Source organism: Daphnia pulicaria, chromosome 12, assembly GCF_021234035.1.
Source record: "Daphnia pulicaria isolate SC F1-1A chromosome 12, SC_F0-13Bv2, whole genome shotgun sequence".
Lineage (NCBI taxonomy): Eukaryota > Metazoa > Arthropoda > Branchiopoda > Diplostraca > Daphniidae > Daphnia > Daphnia pulicaria.
Genome location: NC_060924.1, coordinates 1,988,169 through 2,007,108, shown reverse-complemented (window position 1 = coordinate 2,007,108; position 18,940 = coordinate 1,988,169). Strand labels below are relative to the sequence as shown.

At 43.5% G+C, this 18,940-nt stretch overlaps 2 protein-coding genes across 2 annotated transcripts; both read left to right on the top strand.

The window, feature by feature from the left end:
• The first annotated feature begins 4,597 nt into the window (after positions 1-4,597).
• Positions 4,598-11,434, top strand: LOC124316326. The gene is made up of 8 exons (XM_046782210.1): positions 4,598-5,353; positions 5,525-5,730; positions 6,207-6,341; positions 6,488-6,561; positions 7,231-7,387; positions 7,577-7,716; positions 8,175-8,769; positions 10,898-11,434. Exons 2-8 carry the CDS (start codon positions 5,685-5,687, stop codon positions 11,044-11,046), a joined length of 1,296 nt encoding a protein of 431 aa, XP_046638166.1. The 5' UTR covers positions 4,598-5,353; positions 5,525-5,684; the 3' UTR covers positions 11,047-11,434.
• A 2,043-nt stretch (positions 11,435-13,477) lies between these two features.
• On the top strand, positions 13,478-14,615 carry LOC124316546 (acid-sensing ion channel 2-like). Its single transcript, XM_046782550.1, has 4 exons — positions 13,478-13,963; positions 14,048-14,192; positions 14,263-14,322; positions 14,413-14,615. The coding sequence occupies exons 1-4, from the start codon at positions 13,740-13,742 to the stop codon at positions 14,599-14,601; spliced, it is 618 nt and encodes a 205-aa protein (XP_046638506.1). The 5' UTR covers positions 13,478-13,739; the 3' UTR covers positions 14,602-14,615.
• The last annotated feature ends 4,325 nt before the right edge of the window (positions 14,616-18,940 follow it).

Genomic DNA, 18,940 nt, shown 5'->3' with positions numbered 1-18,940 from the left:
GCTGGCTAACAGCAAACTGAAAGTAAAAGCGAAGGATAATTTCCCCCCTCTCGATCGACACGACAACAACAACATGAAGCCAACGTTTCCGCGACATTAGCTAAACGTTTCGTCTTACCACCTTGACCTTGTATACAATCAATTTGGTTTCCGAAGGAATGGACCCTTGAGGGTTGGCTACATGATGGACACCACAATTCCTAGAGAAGGGATAATTTTACAGAACCAAACGTATATTCAAAACGGCTCAATATGGCAAACGAGTATAATTGTATTTGTCGTTCAAAACAACAACACAGAAACTCGAGGTATTACGTCAATTAGGGGTGGCGACTTTATTGTGAAACGTGTTGATTAGATGAAACCGCTTTCCAGTCCCGTTCATCAGATTAAACAGATGAAGTTGAAAAGGAGGCAAATTATATACTAAAGTGAGTCTTAAATTTATTTCAAGATCTATTTTGATTATTATAAAATAAATAAAATATTACCATTAATTATCAGCAGGTGAAAAACATGAAGTAGGCGAAAAACAGGGTCTCGTTTTTTTATAATTCGTCATGGCGTTGGGTTGCAGAAACCGACGCCGACGCTCAAACACGGCCGACTGCACTGGAAATTCAATTTCTTGCGATCGGAAACAATTTCCTTACTGCGCAATAAGATATCACCATAAATTAATTTTCAATATTCAGATGAAATTACAACTCATAAGAGAACAAAATGTTAAATGTTCTAACCTCATTTGCTGCTAGGACGATGAAACTGCTGTTATAATTCCGTCGTCTTTATTCAAATATTCGACTACATCTGCTCGTCGATTTTCTTGTTGGCAACTCGACACAAGTTACTGACAAGGTCGTTAGTCTGCTGTACTTATCGGCTAACTTGAGTTCAGCTCTTCCATCATTTACCCAATAACTCCCGCCCTGTACTAGTAGAAGAATCAACTCTTTCTCATCGCGTTGCACATATAGGTTCCACGCCATTAATTCTCATCTTGACAGGTCCGCACTTACTAACTGAGTCCCGGGTCAGGATCGGCAACTTTGAGTCTGCCACACCAATTTCTTGTCGCTGACGAAACAATTCGACGTCGTCAAAATTATTTTAAAAAAAATTTCTTCATTTGCGTCGTCGATGCTGGGCAGGTGAAACTTAATGGTCGTCCATTCCGATCCTGTTGGGATCGTAATAAAAAAGGGGCGTGGTTCTTTGACGGAATGCAAAAAAGAGCCTAGCGCGATTGTTTTTTTTTTTCGGTTTCCTATTCTCGCAATCATCACAGCGTTGCCGTATAAATCACGGCCGCTATCCACACGGCGACATCTCAAATTGAAACAGCCAGCATCACCGATACATAAACAGAATGGCAAATCAATGTTTATCGTGCTTCTTAATAAACGACGCCAAGGTAGATTAAACACGCCAAACTACTGTAGGCTATATTCCCATTTCAAAGATTTTCATTCAAATAATCAAAAGCGGATCGATTCGTCGTTCTCCGGTTGAAAAATTCAAACCATCCACTGAGTATTTACCAGGTATATATACAAGGCCTCCAAATCTGTTTGTTTTCCAATCAAAAATTGATATGCATTAAGATGGAGGAAATTATTCAATGTTTGACGCACGGTCCTTTCCGTTTCCCAGGATTCGATCGGGGAATTTTGCGTTGGCGAAATGTAGATTTCTCGTGTACACATTTAGGAAAATCCCCTTCCAGCATCGGGAGTATAGTCGCTTGTGCCAGGGGGGTTTATTTCTTGACGTGCATTTGTAATTCCTCGAATTTAGTCCCCCCACCCATTCGAGATTGATCCTTGAAGGATATTTATATAACCGACGATGAGAAACGAACAATTTCTCCCTCTGCTGTGTGCACTGCAAAAGCTTTTTCGTACACGTTCAACTCTCCCAGGGCAAAACGACGAGTGCAGGAGTGCAGGGCCAGTGCAGAGAACTCTTTGGGCGAGCCATTAGCGAAGTACACTCGCGAGCACAGGCTCAAATCGACGACGTGATTATTCGTCAATTATTTATGGGTATAGGTGCTGATGGTGAACTTAGTCGTCCGAATTTATTTGGCGGAACTGGGCTGCGAAAATAAAATAAAATAAAACGAATGGCATTTTCATCTTTCGATTTATTATACAAGAGACGGGCAGAACTAGCCCTTGGGGTCTTTTGAGAAAATGGCAACATCTATCAAGTGCTGCTTCTCCTATAGCCCTTGCAAGTTTTTTATTTCAACGCCAAGAAACAGGAGTAGAAAAAGTAAAAAATATAAAAAGTTGTCCCGTGTGTTTCTACTACACGCCAAAAACCCAAACGATCTCTCTGCTTCGCTGGCGGTGTGAACCCAGCCGGAAGGAAAACTGGGTGGGGTGTGCTGCTGGGGTCTCTCGTCTGCTCTTGGTCTCTCCAAATAAATGGCATCTGAAGAAGAAGAAGAAGAGAAGGATGTCTATAATAGTTGCTGGAGAGCAGAGAAGAGAAGAGCAGAGAGAAAAGAGATCTCCCCCCTGAGGAGCTGATGGATGTTTTCGTGTAATAGGAGAAACAAAAGAGAGCGAATGTATTATAGCACACACACAGCAGACTACTATTCCTTCTGTAATAAAAAAAGACAAGGAGAGAAGAAAATATAAGATATCCCCCACCACCCGCACTAGATAGTCGATGGAGTGTATTCAGCGCACCAAAAACATTTGGCGATATTATCAAACAAGAAATAAATATAAGCGATACTCTTTCTTGTATGTGTATCTTTATGATGATGAGTCTATCTCAATGATGTACGAAATGCGCTTATATAGACGTGGTATAATACTAACAGACACGGTCATCTATCCCGTGTCTTCCGTACCTTTATTGACGCGCTTCCGCAAAAACGAACTCACCAAACTCTGATTCAATTCGTCCAGCAATTTGATTGAGATTCATGCACATCACACACAACGACTATATTGCCTTGTTGCCCAGCACATCGCAAAATATCGACTCTCTCTATATCCGAGCTCTTTTTCCAGGAGCTCCGGCCCGGCTCCTGATTATTATTCCGGGCCGCGCTAGCTGCATATAAGGAAGCCCGCCGAAACTGCAATCAAATCAATCTCCCGCAAAAACTTGTACTATATACAGCGGTGTGTATGTACATGGTATATACATGATCCTGGGTAGTACTGTTACGTATTAAATGCGCATGCGAGTCAAGTGCTGGACTGGGCTGTGGGCTGCACACGCGGGAGCCCATCAACTCTGTCACGGACGGACAGAAAATTTTCCTTTTTTTCTCTCAGTAGCTGCCAGACACACACACAAACAACACGCCAAGAGGAACAAATCCCAGCCAATCTATTTATTCTAGACGGCCATATAGAAGTCGGTCAAACAAAAAATGTCATTCGAATTTTCCCGCGTGAAAAAAAAAAACAAATTTCAAATAGTTCGACTTTGATCTGGTATGAGTTGACAAAATGGCTGCCGCCCCTTTTTGTATCCAATATCAAAAAGGTCAACTGTTTATAGACTTTACAAATCGTGTGGGACATTATTATATAGTAGTTGCTCTATATACTCCCACCAAACAAAAACTTGAAGTGATTCTTGTTTCATTTCTTTTATACAGACAAAAAGAGAAAGAAAAGAATAGAGTAGCCTGGCGTGTGTACATATAATATATATCATATTGGGGACAGCTTTTGTGATGTCGTCTCTATATGTACCAGCCAAAGAGAAAAGGAAACCGATAGAGCAAAGTAGAGAATAGAATAGAAAGTAGAATAGAGCGTCGATCTCACGCGTCACTACATTTTGGCAGTCTCCAAAGACCGTCGCCGGCGTCGTCTATAACACAGCAGCAGCACACAAAAGTTTTGCTCAATAACAAAAGATGTGATGTCTCTATACGTACTTATATAAAAGACTTTTCTTTTGATTGTTTGGTTACTTGGATGTGACGTCATCATTTATAACGCTGTTATTATTACAAGAGGAGTGTGAATATCCATCAGCGAATTTGTTTGAGGCTTCCATCATTTTGGGTGGTGGGAGAAACCTGAGAGATGTATCGCAAAGGCGTCGGTGGGTGGGTGTGTGTGTTTCACGGTGATTAGTAGACATAGTGTGAGGAACAATTGCGAGTCAGAGTTGATCGTCTTGTACAAATAGGAGCGACGTCGTCGACGTTGTTGTCAGTAGTGTGATGGTTACTTGATTAATTGCCTGTCTCTCCTCCGGGTGGGTGGGCCGGCCGGGTGGCGTCATCAAGGATTTAACACCCACCCGAAAACACAGGAAAATGTTTTGTGCTGCTCCGGCGGCGCGGGGCTTAATTTGCCCAGTCAATGTGATACTTTGATGTGTGTATAGTGGTGGTGGTGGTGGGCCGGCTATTTTTTATCGTTGCGGCTCATGTCGGCCAAATGTTGTCTGTGCGTGAGCGTCTAATATCACCCATAAATATATATACCGGGCGTTGCGTCAGGTGCGCCTGCGCCGAGTGGGTGGGTGGGTGGCCTCCACCCTCTCTATTTGTTTGTGTCTCTCGCAATCCGGGCCACGGGAGGGGGGATGAAAACGGAACGTTTGCCAGTGACACTCGCCCAGAAAAATTGGTGAAATCCAAGTGGACGGACATATAAACTTTTCTTCTTCTTCTCGACGGCCCGGAATTCTTTTATTCGTGTGATCCGGTGGGACGAAAACGGACACTTTTTATTTTTCTAATTCCGGAACTACTAAAACTAAATCGACACTCGGATATGTTGCGTCATTTAGTTTAAGTGACGGTGTGGCATATTTTAGTGTTGGCCCAGCAATTGGCTGCAAGTCGTGAATCTTCTCCTGCCCGTCGTTGCTGTGAATTGTTTGTGTGTTTGTCTATACTGCTGGGCGGATGTCATTTGCATATCGCACTTGGCCGGACAGAGAATGATGCCGTGCCGAATCACTTGCGGCCGCCACTGCAGTTGATTTTCCGTTTCAACAACAACAACAACAGACCAAAGAGACGGACCGAAACATTTTCCAGCCCAGCAAAGCATCAGAGCTTATAGAGAGAAATACTCTCCCGGCTGGTTGGTTTACGTCGTCAGCTGCTCTTCACACTCGACTAAACTTCGCTCTCTTCCAAAAGTGTCATTTCCATTTGGCCGCTCCCCTCCCCTTTGCTCTTGCCCGTCGTGTCCTACACTCCCGCAAAACACCCGCAACTTTTTCGTTCCAATTTTATTCTATTTCCATCACAACGTGGAAACCCGACCAGACTGTGTCATAGATATCGGCTCTATAATAGAGAGAAAGAGATATTTTTCGATGAGAGTGAAAGTGAACCGGGCCAGCTGGTGAGGTACGCAAAAGAGCATTAGAGACCCCCCCAGCAGCAGCAGCGCGCGAAATTCAATTTCGTTTCTTCCTTTATTTTCTTTTTCCCATATCGAAGCGAAGGATTTTGATCTTTTTTATTTTTTAACATTTTTTTCGATCGACTTTGTGCGACTTCAATGGTCGGACCAACGAGTTCCGACAATCACTTTGCCCGCAGCATCGTCGTTCGGATTCACAAAGTGCTCCTGCCGCTATTCTCCTGGTGAATAATATCTAACCGGAATTTCGTCACAGTTTGTTCTGCTGGTGGTGGCGGATCGAAGAAAATCAACTTTGGTTCGCTGGCTGGAAGGATGTTGTTGATTTTCTACCTATCAGTTTTGCAGCTTCTCTTTCACGGTAAGAATAAATCAAACATTGATTCTTTTTAGATTTTCCGTGTGACGCAAGTTTTGTGAGACAAGTTAAAGACCCACCCCCATAGCCGGCCATCATGGGTGGGCAGTAAACCGTGAGAAAGACCTTTATTTTTATCTCGTGTCACGACACAATCAAAGGCCACGTAATATAGACAAATGCTATACAGGCAGACAGAGATATCCAGCAGATGTTTCCTTATCCTTTTATTTTTGATCTCTTCTCTTTGGCTGTGACGGATGACGAATGGATGGGCATGTTGCGGAACACAAGTTGCTCTACCGATTTATTAATTTGTCTGCCGGCCGGCCGGCGGTGTAGAGCTAAACCCCCAAATAATCATAATAATAATAACGAAATGAAATAGTAATCAAGACATTTCTACTTTTTCTTATGGATGGATGAATTATACATCGGATGGATGTGGGGTTTTTATGATGGCCGGATATGATGAATAGGTTCGTTAGCGCTGCGGATCATTGGCGTCGTGGTGCCGTCGGAGGTGGTGGCCGGCCGGGACGCCCTTCTTCAGTGTCATTACGATCTGGAGGGCAGCTCCTTGTACGCCCTCAAATGGTACAAAGGATCGCACGGTAAGCGTTTCACCCCCCCCCCCCCCCATACACAGACACAAATCATAATCAATTATTTGATGACGAATTTGTTTCTCTTTTTTCTTCTCCCGCGACCCGTTTTGGCGACGATTTGTCGACGCCCGTCACGCACCGACGGACCACAGAATTCTATCGGTTCATCCTGAAAGAAGTGCCGCCCGTCCAGACTTTCCCCTGGTCCAGCATCACCATTCACCATGCAAGTTATTCATCCATTTCTCTTTTGATTTCATTTTTTTTTTGAATAGCGCGCGCTCGCTCCGATAGGATCTAATATATAAATCTATTCCCGCCATCCAATGAAATCAGCGAAATCATCAGGGACTCTCTTGTGTGTGTTACACATATATTATATTATGTATATAGTCTTAGATCCATTCACATGAGGGAAAAAAAAGATCCGATCCTGCAGGAATAAAATCAAATCCGATCCTGCGGGAATAAAAAAATCCCGCAAAAATCAAAGTTTCGGGATTTCAGTGATTTCTTTTCAAAAGGGGGATGGGAGGTGTCACACCGTGTGTGTCGTATATTCGTTACAACAACAAAAAATCCTTGCCGAAGTGCGAAGAGTTGGAAATGAAATTAATTTTTTTTTCGTTGGGAATCCGGCCACCAGACGAGACAGGATCGATCCGTCTTTTTTTCCTGTTTGTTTATCCCAATTCGTTTCTACTTTTAGCTCCCGAAAAACTTTGTGAGTGGAATGAAGAAGAATCTCTGCTGACTCGGCACATTTGTTGAATAATCCATCGGAAATCCAAAGTTGCCGCTCTTTCTATACAACATCTAATACCGAATTCGTCTGGAAATTGACGAATGTTTGTTTGTTGTGTTGATTTTTGTCTGCTGATGGATGAAAGCGCAGGAGGAAACTCGCAGCCGGTTGTTCGCAGCTCCGCTGGCCGGCAGGGTCCTGCTGAGGAACGTGACAGCGGCAGCCGAAGGCGTTTACAAATGCGAAGTCTCAACGGAGGCTCCTTACTTCGACACGGATTACGAAGAGGCTAATCTCTCCGTCGTCGGTAAGTCGATTATTCAAATTCAAACATTTTTATTTTCCCGCTAGAATTTAAAATCCAACATGGCGGATTATTCTTTTCTTTTTTCACTTTTATTAGAGTAGACGTCGTGATTATATTTTGATGATTTTAAATTTTTTTTTTGTGTTTTTAATTCAAATTTTGGCGCCATTTTGACACACGCACGCACAGAAGTGACAAGCGAGAATCCGATTATCAGCTGGTTGCAGGGCCGGCTCGATTGGGAGTACGACGACGTCTTCCATTTCAAGTGCTCTATGAACGGCACCCGCCCGGCTAGTCAACTCTCCTGGCTCCTCAACGGCCAACCGGTAATATTAGAAAACTATAATTTCATTTTTTCAAATTTCCCGCTGTCCTGATTTCCATAATATGACGAATCCCGCCGTACTCCTAATCAATGTCAATATGTTTTTTTCTTGGGAGAAAATTTTAAATTTTTTTTTCCCGGTGGTTGATGATGAATGAGCTCCTGTCAAGACACGCGCCCCTTCAGCTCCTTTACTCCTGTCATTAATTCCGGCTGCCTTTGGTTGAAAGCCCTCCCGTCCGGGCGGTGGGATCTAAATAGGGCGGGATTAGCTGATGGCGTACCCCTCCTGAAAATTCCCACTCCCTTTTTGATATGTATAAGACGAGTGGGTTGTGGGTGGGTAGGAATTCAAACGAGTTTGATTGATTGCTTCCAACTTTTTTCTATTTTATTTCCCAAAAAATAAAAATGAAAAAGAAGTGACGTGTGTGTTTTGATTGGGTAATGTGTTCCCAGGTTCCATCATCCATGATCGAACCCTACGATCCAGTGCTCATTAAAAGCGACACGACATCTTCGGCGTCGGTGGCGTCGGGTTATTCCGGCCCGGCCCGGTTGCTGTACAGCGCCCAGCTGGGACTTCGCTTCAAGCTGCAGCCGCATCTTTTCCTGTCGCCGCTGGGCGCCCAGCACTCGGTGACGGGCTCATCCGATCAGTTGGAGTTGACGTGCGTCAGCCGAGTGGGTGGACTCCGCAAGGGCGGCGATGTCCTTGTCGAAGGCCGGGCCAAGTGGGTTATTCGCCATCCGGCCAAAGACGACGACGACGGCCTCGGTGGTGGCAGTTCTTCCAGCAGCGGAATTAGGCGGCAGGCCGCTCAAACTGTCGATAACTGGGCCGGCATCAGCAGCCGGGATGACGTTGATTACGACGATGATGTCGACGTCGATCAATTGGGCGGAGTCGGTGGAAGGAGGAGCAAAGAGAAAATCCAACCCAAAGAAAAGGAAAACGACGACGTGGAAGATGATGAAGAAGAAGATGCTCAATCCATTTCCGATTCCGAGAACCCGTCCCGTCGGACTCAGCCCGTCGTCGGATCGCATCCAGGTAAAAAAAACTTTTTTCCATTTTTTGAATTTCCCGCCAGTCTTGAATAGAGTTATAAACTACATTTGATAGACTCTTTTTATTTTTTATTTTTTATTTTATTTTTCTTCCGGAGAGATGGATTCGGACTGTGCAGACGAACCTTTTGATTGAGACTCGTTAACCTCCACTGTGCTGGGCTACTACCTACGCTATTGCCGCCCATGCCATAACTTTTTATGACTTCTCGCTCGCAACTTTTTCTTCTCCTTGGATACTTAATATTCACGCAGCTATACTACTACTACACACACACGTGTGTGTAGTAGGAACGGGGGAGGGGGGAATGGCTGCACTCCAAAAGAAAAAGTTTGTGATGGGGGAAATTTATTGGATTTTTTATTATTTTGTTTTTCATCACCCACTCGCACCGCACTCGACACTGCACTGCACTGCACACTGAACTGGAGGGTGTGGCCGGCAATATTTATTAGTCGATAGTTCGTAAAATTTGGCTGGAAGGGAAATATTCTAATGGATCCGGCGATAATAATCTTGGCCGGATTTTATTATTAGATTTTGTCGGTGTGTGTGTGTGTGTGTGTGTGTGTGGAAGGGGGGGGGGGTTAACTAAAAAAGACAATGACGTCGGTTCATGGCAAATTTATCATCGCGTTCCATGGATGAAAATGTTTAATTCCGGCCGGAATTCCGGATTACAAGAATATATCCGATGGATGAAATGGATGGATGGATGGGGGGTGGACGAATAAATAAAAATCCAATCAAGGACTATATTTCCATTGCTATATGCAGTCGACAGGTCCTACTACCCACAAAATAAAATAGAAAATGAAGATGGATGAGCTCCGCCGCTCCTCCGCCCCCCTTTTTTCATTCCGGATGCCTTTGAAGAGAAACACTTAGTCTCTGCTGTTGCTGTTCTTCCGTATTTATTGCCATTCCGTCTGAATGGGATTTATGACCGTGAAGGAGGAATATAGGATCCCAGCGCGTGCGGAGTAGATCTATCCACATCTGAATAGATATTCTAATCCAATCATCAAAATTAAAAACCGGAATTGAAGACGGAAGGAACTATGGTGATTTGAATATATTCACCAGCGCCTACTACATCCGATTTTCTCTATCTTTCGATCGATACGATATGTTGCTACTATACCTGAAATGTTATATACCGGCAGTAGTGGAAGGAGGGAGGTGAGTGGGTGGGGCTGGGTGTTTTCTTCCAATTTGTTGGAATAAGAACAAGAGAGGAAAATGGGCCTCCGCCGAGAGATAAATATATCTATAGACGCGTGCCTATATCTCTATTTTCACATCCGGTTTATGACATATCTCCTCCTCATATTTTGCCCCGGAATAGAAAGATACGCCTCCTGTTTTATATTTTTGTTTCCTTTTCTGTGCGTATACGTATTTGGATATGTGCGCATTCCCCTTTTTTTAATAAGTATACACGCGGAAGAAAGAAATAAGCTCTCGAATCTCGATATCCATAAATATCCGATGCGGAATGATGAGAATAAATCCTCACACAGCAGCAGCAGGAGCAGCAGGATCGAGCAAAAAGGAGGGGGGAAAATTGAGCTCGAGGGCAAGTTATTTTGCGGCCGGAAGGATTTTTTGTTTTCTCTTCCGCATTATTTCGTGTGGTATAAAGGAGAGAATAGATTCCGCGATGACAATCTGTTGGAGAACGCAGATTGTTCTACGGGCGTGGGAGATATATAGACGGTCTTATTATATTAAAATTTGGTGCGGGTATTGAATCAAAAAAATAAAATTGAAAAAATGGGACGGGAATAATTCAGGCGGGAAAACTTTGGACTTTTGACAAATTTAATTTACGTAAGCCCTTCCAATTTGTGCGTATGGATTTGATTTCTTATTCAATCAATCAGCGACATTCCTATTTTGACGCTTTTCTTTACATTAGAGTTGCCCCGGGCAACTGGCAGCACACGCTTCATTAATTGGAATAACGAGCTCTCCGGAATCGACTAATGTTTTATTATTTTTTATTAAAATCTTAACTTTTAAATTGAAATTGATTTCAACTAAAAATGAAAAATTTCGTGATTTTTCTTCTTATTATTATGTTGTTGTTCACGTCGTCAACACACAGGTCGAGTCAATAACAAAAGCAGTGCCATCAACAGTAGTAACAAGACGACTGGAGGGCCGGCAGCACTCGTCGGATTCCAGCACGTCTTCCTTCTCTCGGCCGGCAGTTTGACGATCCTCATTTTACGCTCCGTTGCCGTCGGCTTTTGATGTTTTCCTTTACCGTATTCCTTTTTCCACCCACCCACCACCGTTTGATAATATCTCTCATCTTGTTTGGGTTTTGATTTTCCTCCCCCCCTTCGATTTTTGTACGTATACATATAACATAATACAATCTATATATATATATCTATATATAATGAGATATCAATCTCTCTCTCGTCTACTCGTTTGTGTGTTGAGATAACAAAAACAGCCATACATATTACATATACCTATTGCGCCATATGCAACCTGATTGGATTCTTCTTTGATATGTTTGTGATGCGGTCCCCCAGCCCCGGGGGGATAACTGAAAAGAAAGGAAATCAATGAAACGATATACTATTATTACAATTAAAAAGATAAATGAATAAGAAAAAAAACAAAACCAAACAAATACATGTCAATTTATTTGCTATTCGTTATTGTGTCTATCGGTTTATTTTCTCAGACAATATGTGGTAGGGGGTTTGATTGAGTTGCGTGATGGGAACAATAACCACATGGCATGTTTGGATAATATTTTAGACTGAAAATGTCTAACAACAATCACACAGGAGGGACGGAAGAGAGCCAACGAAATTTAATGATGTCCTTTCTCTGCTGCGCTTATTCAAACTCGTCCATCGACTTATTCGGCTCCTATATATAAGACCCAGGAGCTCTTATTGTCCCCTGCACACGCCGGACGAGAGACTTCATTTCGCCTTTCTCCTTAATTCCGAGACTGTTGTTGTGTTTTTGGTACAAGCCCGCCGGCGGTGGATATCGTCCACACTCTGACGACCGCAGTTGTCAGGAGCTAAAGGAGCCGTGCTGTGTTGCTATAGCTTGTGAATGTACATACGATATATTAGGAGCCGCATCTTCTTATTTTTCAGTCGAGTTACTTCGCCCTCCTCCCCGCTGGGGGATTAAAAGTTGAACTTGCAAAACAGGAGCCCAGGAGCTAAAGGAGCCCAGGAGCTGCCAGCCAGCCAAACCCCGGAGAGAGTCGACTTGTGTATAATTCCGACATGTCGAACATCAGAAGTAGAGTAGCGTCAGCTTCTTTTTCTTCTTCTGCTCCTGGCCGGCGCCGCAGTAATAAACCAACCGTCAGCATCGCGGGACTAGACGTCGTTCACGACACGGCCAGTCACGCCGCAAGGTATATACCCCCCGACGCCCCCCCTTTAAATGGCTAAGTGGTTCATTTTTATTCGGTTATTCAAAATATAAGCCTGGGGGAAAAGAAATTGAATTGAACATTTTTGGGCGGGAAATTTGAATTTGAAAAAATAAAAACTAATCGGATGGAATGGAATTTGATTATCACTTTAGGCGATTGATTTGGATCGTGTCGTTAATGTCGTGCTTGATCCTGGTTATCGTTCACGGGGCCAGTCTGGTCCAGCGCTACCGGACGTATCCGACGCGCGTCCAGCTCGACGTTTCCAATCGGCAGGGCATTGCGCTTCCGGCCGTGACCGTCTGTCCGCTCGATCGATTCGACCTCAACCGTTTGCAGCTTCTTTGGCGTCGGAGGATTGACGACGTCGCCAATGCAACTGGAACTGGAGCGACAAGGACGACGCCGGATGCGACGGAAAAGTACTACCAACTGGCCGACGTCATGCCCGTCCAAGAGTTATGGCAAGAGATCGCCTATTCGGACGTCGAAACGCTTTTCCCTTTGGTAATTTGATTCAAGTCCGTCCATCGGTCCGTCCACGTCCCTGTCCATTTTCTTTGAGATATCCGCCGGGTGGGCGGGGACAGTTTTGTTGTTGGGCAACTCTAACGAGAGGCGCGGGCAAACTGGGTGGACGGAGGGACGTGGAACTTGTGTGTGTGTGTGTCGGACGTGTCGTTATTCAATCTAGTTACTTATGTGGGGGGCCGGGCCTATCCAATCGAATTAGACTAAATTCCATTTATTTTTTGGTCCGTCTATCTTTTACATATTTTGTCCGTTTCTTTTATTTTATTTATTTCTTCGCCGGCCCGGCGCTTATACAATAACCAAGTGTTACATTGGTCGAGGGCGGGACTGTCAAAGTGCCGGAACCTTCCAGCCGGTGTGGACTCCATCCGGAACTTGCTTCACTTATTCCAGTAAGCCAAAATTTTCAAATCAAATCAAATTCCGGAATAATTCTTCGTGTCAATGTGAAATCCCATCACCACGTCTTGGTACAATCTCTTTTTATTTTTGGTGTGTGTGTTCAATTGAATTTGGTTGGTGTCCTTTGATGTGTGTCACTTGATATACGCGTCGGCGTCTAAATAAGTTGGCACAGCCGGAAGGCTCTCCTCACCGGCGTGTACAGTTCGCTTCCGTGATCCTGTTTGATCCTTTTTTCTTTTTGTTAACTTAATGACCTCTGGAGTCTCAAACAAATCTTTTTCTTTTTTCGGTATAATGTAACGGAAACTCTACAAAAAAAAGGTAAAGTCGACACGCTAAACGGACATTTTAACGGCCTCTACGCCCGCCTCACCATTAGTCACCAACTCAACGAATTCAACACATTTTCCGGCTGGAAGGTAAAACCAAATAAAAATTTTAAAAATATTTCTCTAAGCTGGACGACCATTTTTTGGATGGGCGTCGGGGAGGAGCCGATTGTAAAACCCCAAAGTGAATAATACGCCAGGTGACAGTTCATCCGGCGGAGGACTCACCTTGGCTGACGTCTTCGCGGGCCTATTCCGAGATGACGACTCGTTACCGGGCCAGGCCGGGCAACGGGAGTGTGGCCGGCGGAGGGACGGTCAAATCGCAGTACATGAACATTAAACTGGCGCCAAAGGAGTTTGTGCGGATCGATCACCCGCGCCAGCCGTGCCGCTCCGGACCGAACGGCGGCCCAGACGGCGGCGGCCCGGATTGCGAAATTGAATGTTTCCAGCGGGCCGTGACTTCAGTCACGAACTGCAGGTTTTCTTCGATAATTTTATTTTTTGGTAAGACTTTTGGGATTCAAATTTTTGGCGGGATGGTTGTCCGTGTTGTTTTCCAAAGGCTTCCGTACATGAACTTGACATCGGCCGGGATTCCCTACTGCAATTCCAGCGCCAGCGTCAAGCAGACGGAGGAATTAGTCGCCCGGCTCATTACCGAAACCCGTAGCCAATTGAAATGCAATTGCATCGAATCCTGTTCCAAGGTTTAACTATACAAGTTCGACTCTCCTAATTCAAACTAATTGGATTTTAACTCACGACATTTACAATTAGGTGGTTTACAAGTATCAGAGCGAGTCCCATACCGTCCCGACGGGCAACGGACGGGTTAAAGTATAAATAATAGAATCATCTATACAATTTATTGGGCTGTAATATTATTCAATATTAAATTTTAATAACGTTTGAAATATTTGCTGAAAGATATTTTACGAGACGGCTCTGTGGGTGACTGTCAACGAAGTGCTGGTCTATTCGCCGGTCAAACTCCTCTGCGACGCCGGCAACATCCTCTGTCTATTGCTGGGCGCTTCGGCACTCAGCTTTGTCGAGACGGCCGACTACCTCGCCCACAAATTGATGGCCTTGCGCTTTTTCAGCCCATGGAAATAAAAATAAAATAAAAATATTTTTATCTTTCTAGAAATCGATCGATATCATATTTTTATTTTGCTGTTTGCCATTTTCTAGATTTGTAACTTTGTCTATTTTATTTCTGTTATATAACAGATAAATGGATAGATTTAGTATAGAGTTGAGATTATTTAGCTTTTGACTCTCTGCTGTATAGCATCTGCTGCCCGGCTGCCCCGGCCCGTGGGCTTGTTGACGAGCCTCTATTGATTTCGTGTGTCCGCGTTTTGAAGGAAGTGTGCTGCGAGACGGGAATCGTCAAAAGGGCGTCGACGTGCCCATATCTCTGCTCGCTCAATGTAACATCAGACATACCCCCACAAAAAGAAAAAAAAAAAGCTTCTTGGGGAAATGGCTGGCCAGCTCTCTCCATCAATAAATGGCAAGTTCTATCTATATCGTCTATATATCGTTATATGCTGAGCCGGCCTATACATGTACGAAAAGTTGAACATCCCCAGAATATAAGCCCGGCCAGCGCGCTAAAGTTCGCCCCGGATATAACTGGCCAATTATACAAGTGACCCATATCTCCTCCGTATGATAGTACTAGTTCCTATATATGTACAAGAAAGTTAATATGCAATAATAGCGCTGCTGGGCCAGCAGCTATATATTTCGATGGATGCCATCTCTCTCTCTCTCTGAAATGTCCGCCATTAAATCAAACGACGTTGATATATATAATGGCCGTCGGCGGTTGGCCCGTCTCGGTATGATGATTATTATTCCCGGCTAATCATTTGAGAGGAGTCCAGCAGTCTGCATTGCGGCATATAATCAAGGTGCACACTATTTGCATCTCCCAACTTTTGATTTCAAAAATAAAACGGAGAATAATAAAACGGATAGAAATGCTGGGCGACTTTTGGTAGCGCGGGTGGGACGTCATTTAGAATGCGAAACGTTGGCGTTTCATTAAGCCTCGACTGAGTGAAAGTTGAGCTCCAGTTGGCGCTATATATGGCTGCTGTGCTATGGCTGGATGTGTGTCTAACGTATTAAACGAGTTTAATCACGTCCAGCAGATGTGCTGTGTGCGCTATACATATGGTCCAGCCGCCCAGCGTTTCTCTATCTCTATACGTGATCGAGAAGAACCAATTAGTCACCCGTCACCATCAAGACGATGGCTAACGAGACACCACTTTAGACGCTGCTAGAACTGCTAGAACTGCTGCTCACCAATGCCAATGCGAATCTACGCAATGGAGGAAACATAACTTTGACCCTTTTTTTCCAACTTCCATGTACTGGATGGCTGGATGGCCATGGATTCGCCCCGGCATATATTCATTTGGCGAGAAAGAGCTGAAAACTTTTGCTTCCCCCTTTTCTCTCCAAAAGAAATAGCGAAGCACACGCAAGCCGGGCAAAAGTTCTGCTCTAATTACAATCAGCCCTTGGTGAACTGTAGTATGGCATGGTATGGTATATAACATATCAAGTCGCATTTGGATTGGAGACGAGAAGTGAATCGCAGAAAACAAGAAAATGAGCCGGCCCCGGCGGCCCGGCCCCAAATCGATATAGCTGGGCCATTGGGAACTCGAGCGCTATCTAGCGCCCAGTATATTTGTTATGTAATATTTTGGCAGGTGTACTGCATCCCAACGGAATGGAATTGAAACTTTTTGATTCGAATAAATCTAGCGGACGTCATTAGCTGCAAGTTTTGACTTGCAAAAGTCCTTTATTATTAAATAGTTGGTTGGAAATCGAATCTAAGCGGATCATATTATAATAATAATAAACCCCCGGTTGGTTAATTCTCTCACAGAGCTTTGGAAATGATTCTACACACGCACAGCTGGACGATGATGATGTGTAAACTAAACTTTTATGTTTTGAGGTTGACCAGCTCGGTGAAACTTTTAATCAATGATTCGTTTGAAGCTCTGCGGCGGGTCTTTCATTTTTATTTATTCTTTTCGAATTTAATGAGTCTCAAACAAAAAGGAGAAATGGCATTAACTAAATAACATGCCGAATGATTGACGACGTCGGAAGCTGCTGGGGGACTTGTATAGTTCAGATTTGATGACGGATACTTAAATATTTGAGTAGTATTGTCGACATGACGAGAGAGTCCATTCGAACTGTCGGAATTGTTGATGGGACAGATTATTCCTTGTCCTGGATGTGATGGCGGCCGGAATTGTACTGAGCACAAACTTTGTTTTATATATCTGACAGTGTATGTAGTATACTCGGCGACCGATAAATCCTGTAGAAATATTTAGTCAGTTAATAATGTCCTTTTTCAAGTATTTATACAAGGGGGGAAATGTGAAAATCTCTTTGGTTGACTTGGCAACTTCGTCAATAATTAGTTTTAGCTACTTCTTTTTTCAACAACTTCGTGCATATGTTGTTGTTGTTGTTGTCTTCCAAGTAGATTTGTTTTCCCCCCTCCGTCGTCGTTATTAAAACAGGATCCGTTGAATTACTTTGTGCTCTTCATGCGTATAATCTCTCTCGCTATCAAGTATGATGGACAAGATGTTTTCTTAAGTATATAGACGGAGTAGAGACGACTATATTATAGAGTCCGGATGTAATTAAAAAACGGCGAGCTGGATTTATATAAGAAGGTGTTCTCCGGAATTCTAATAGTCTGCCGGAAGTTGAAGTAGCCTTTTAAACTGAAAGTGACCCCCTCTGCAGTTGTGTGTGTATTGCTCTGTGACTTGAGAACCTTGAAATTATGTGTAGTGAAATGGATGTATCATGTACTATTCAATTTTCGAAGCCGCTTATTAATTAACGTACAGCAATATAAATTTGGTAACCAATGACAACGAGCTGGCAACTAGCGGTGGTTCCCGTGTATTTTCAACTCGTCAAAAGTTGACGAGTCAATCAAATGTTTTATCATTTTATAAGAACAGGTAATGAAATCAGGCAGCCAATCCAACGAATTCAAGTGCAATTAAAGTTTAGGTTGAAATTATACTACCTGGTCTAATAGCCTGTAGATATAAATAAGAGCAAGTTCCCATATGAATAATGCAGTATAGTGGAGTCCATCGGCAGGTAAGACAACTTACATTACTCTCTAATCTCATTAGAGTATAATCTGCAATTGTAATGTTATACAGCGAATAAGCCAAACATGAAACTCTCATCGATTTTCCTGCTGGCGGCTTACGTGCTGGTCATCTCTAATCAACAATTACACAATCCAAAGTTGCTGGGGCGGCGGCCCTATTGGTGGCAGACGGACAGACAATCGCCCCATTACCCAGCTAATAATAACGGACCGGTATTATTCAACAATGACCAATCCGTTAACCATCCAAACTACAATCAATTTCAAAATGATATTCCGGTTTCATTCCACCAATTTAAACCTGGAAAACCTTTACTCATCCAGGTAAAAACGCAATAACTTTTAATCACTATCTCCAATTAATTTTAAAAATGTTAATGCTGTTTATAGAATGACGGAATCCATCCCAGTTCAACAATGGACTATCAAAATGAATTTGTGGAATTATTTCCCGATTCCCAGTTAAGGACCAATGGATTGAGTCGCTACCGACCGGATCTAAGGAGCAGCCTTGATGAGCTGCAGGATCGGAGATTGTTCTTTAGCGGGATCACTTTATCGACGTTTTTCACTAAAACGGTGACGTTCTCCGTGACGGTGTCTCTCACCTTGACCATCACCACAACATCTTGCATTCCGCTCGCTTTATTTGCTGTGCCAATCCAGACGTCCGCTTGTCGCCGCAAGCGGGAAATCCTCGACTACGACTTTGATCCCATTCCGGAAGAGTACCACCAGTTTGGCATAGCTTCTTCACGGAAACAAGAGTAAATTTAAAATTAATGAATATTTCATGTATAATTGAATTTTGATCATTTTTAAATTGTTTAAATTTCAGGATTATTTTGCCGACGGCCGTGATTCCATCAGCGGAGACGAATCGATTGAATCTTCAAGTGTCGGTCGATCAAAGCGATCAGCTATCTGCTAATGACGTAATACCAGGATCTCTGTCACCGGAGAGACATGTGGTGAGAGGCAAACGATATTTCATCTTGTCCGTCACGTCGACGACCGTTACCACCTACTCCATTACGTCAACAGCCGTTACAAAGTCAGTCCGATTGGTAGGTGACATGCAAGTTCTCTGTGTACCTTCTGGCTACATCGTTTGCTGAACGCTCATCAGCTATATATTATATACAGTGCTGAATTTGTCTAATTTCTTAATTCGAATTTTTCGGGATTCTTATGGCCTCTTAATCGCTCTTAATCGCCACTACCTTAACTGGAAACGGGCAAAAAAAAAAAAAAAAAACAATTTGA

Excerpts from the sequence above, each read along its gene's own strand:
- LOC124316326 (XM_046782210.1), top strand. The coding sequence starts at position 5,685 with ATGTTGTTGATTTTCTACCTATCAGTTTTGCAGCTTCTCTTTCACG. Across the intron at positions 6,342-6,487 it reads ATGGTACAAAGGATCGCACG|AATTCTATCGGTTCATCCTG; the intron begins GTAAGCGTTTCA and ends GACGGACCACAG. Across the intron at positions 6,562-7,230 it reads CCAGCATCACCATTCACCAT|GAGGAAACTCGCAGCCGGTT; the intron begins GCAAGTTATTCA and ends ATGAAAGCGCAG.
- LOC124316546 (XM_046782550.1), top strand. The coding sequence starts at position 13,740 with ATGACGACTCGTTACCGGGCCAGGCCGGGCAACGGGAGTGTGGCCGGC. Across the intron at positions 13,964-14,047 it reads ACTTCAGTCACGAACTGCAG|GCTTCCGTACATGAACTTGA; the intron begins GTTTTCTTCGAT and ends TGTTTTCCAAAG. Across the intron at positions 14,193-14,262 it reads GCATCGAATCCTGTTCCAAG|GTGGTTTACAAGTATCAGAG; the intron begins GTTTAACTATAC and ends ATTTACAATTAG.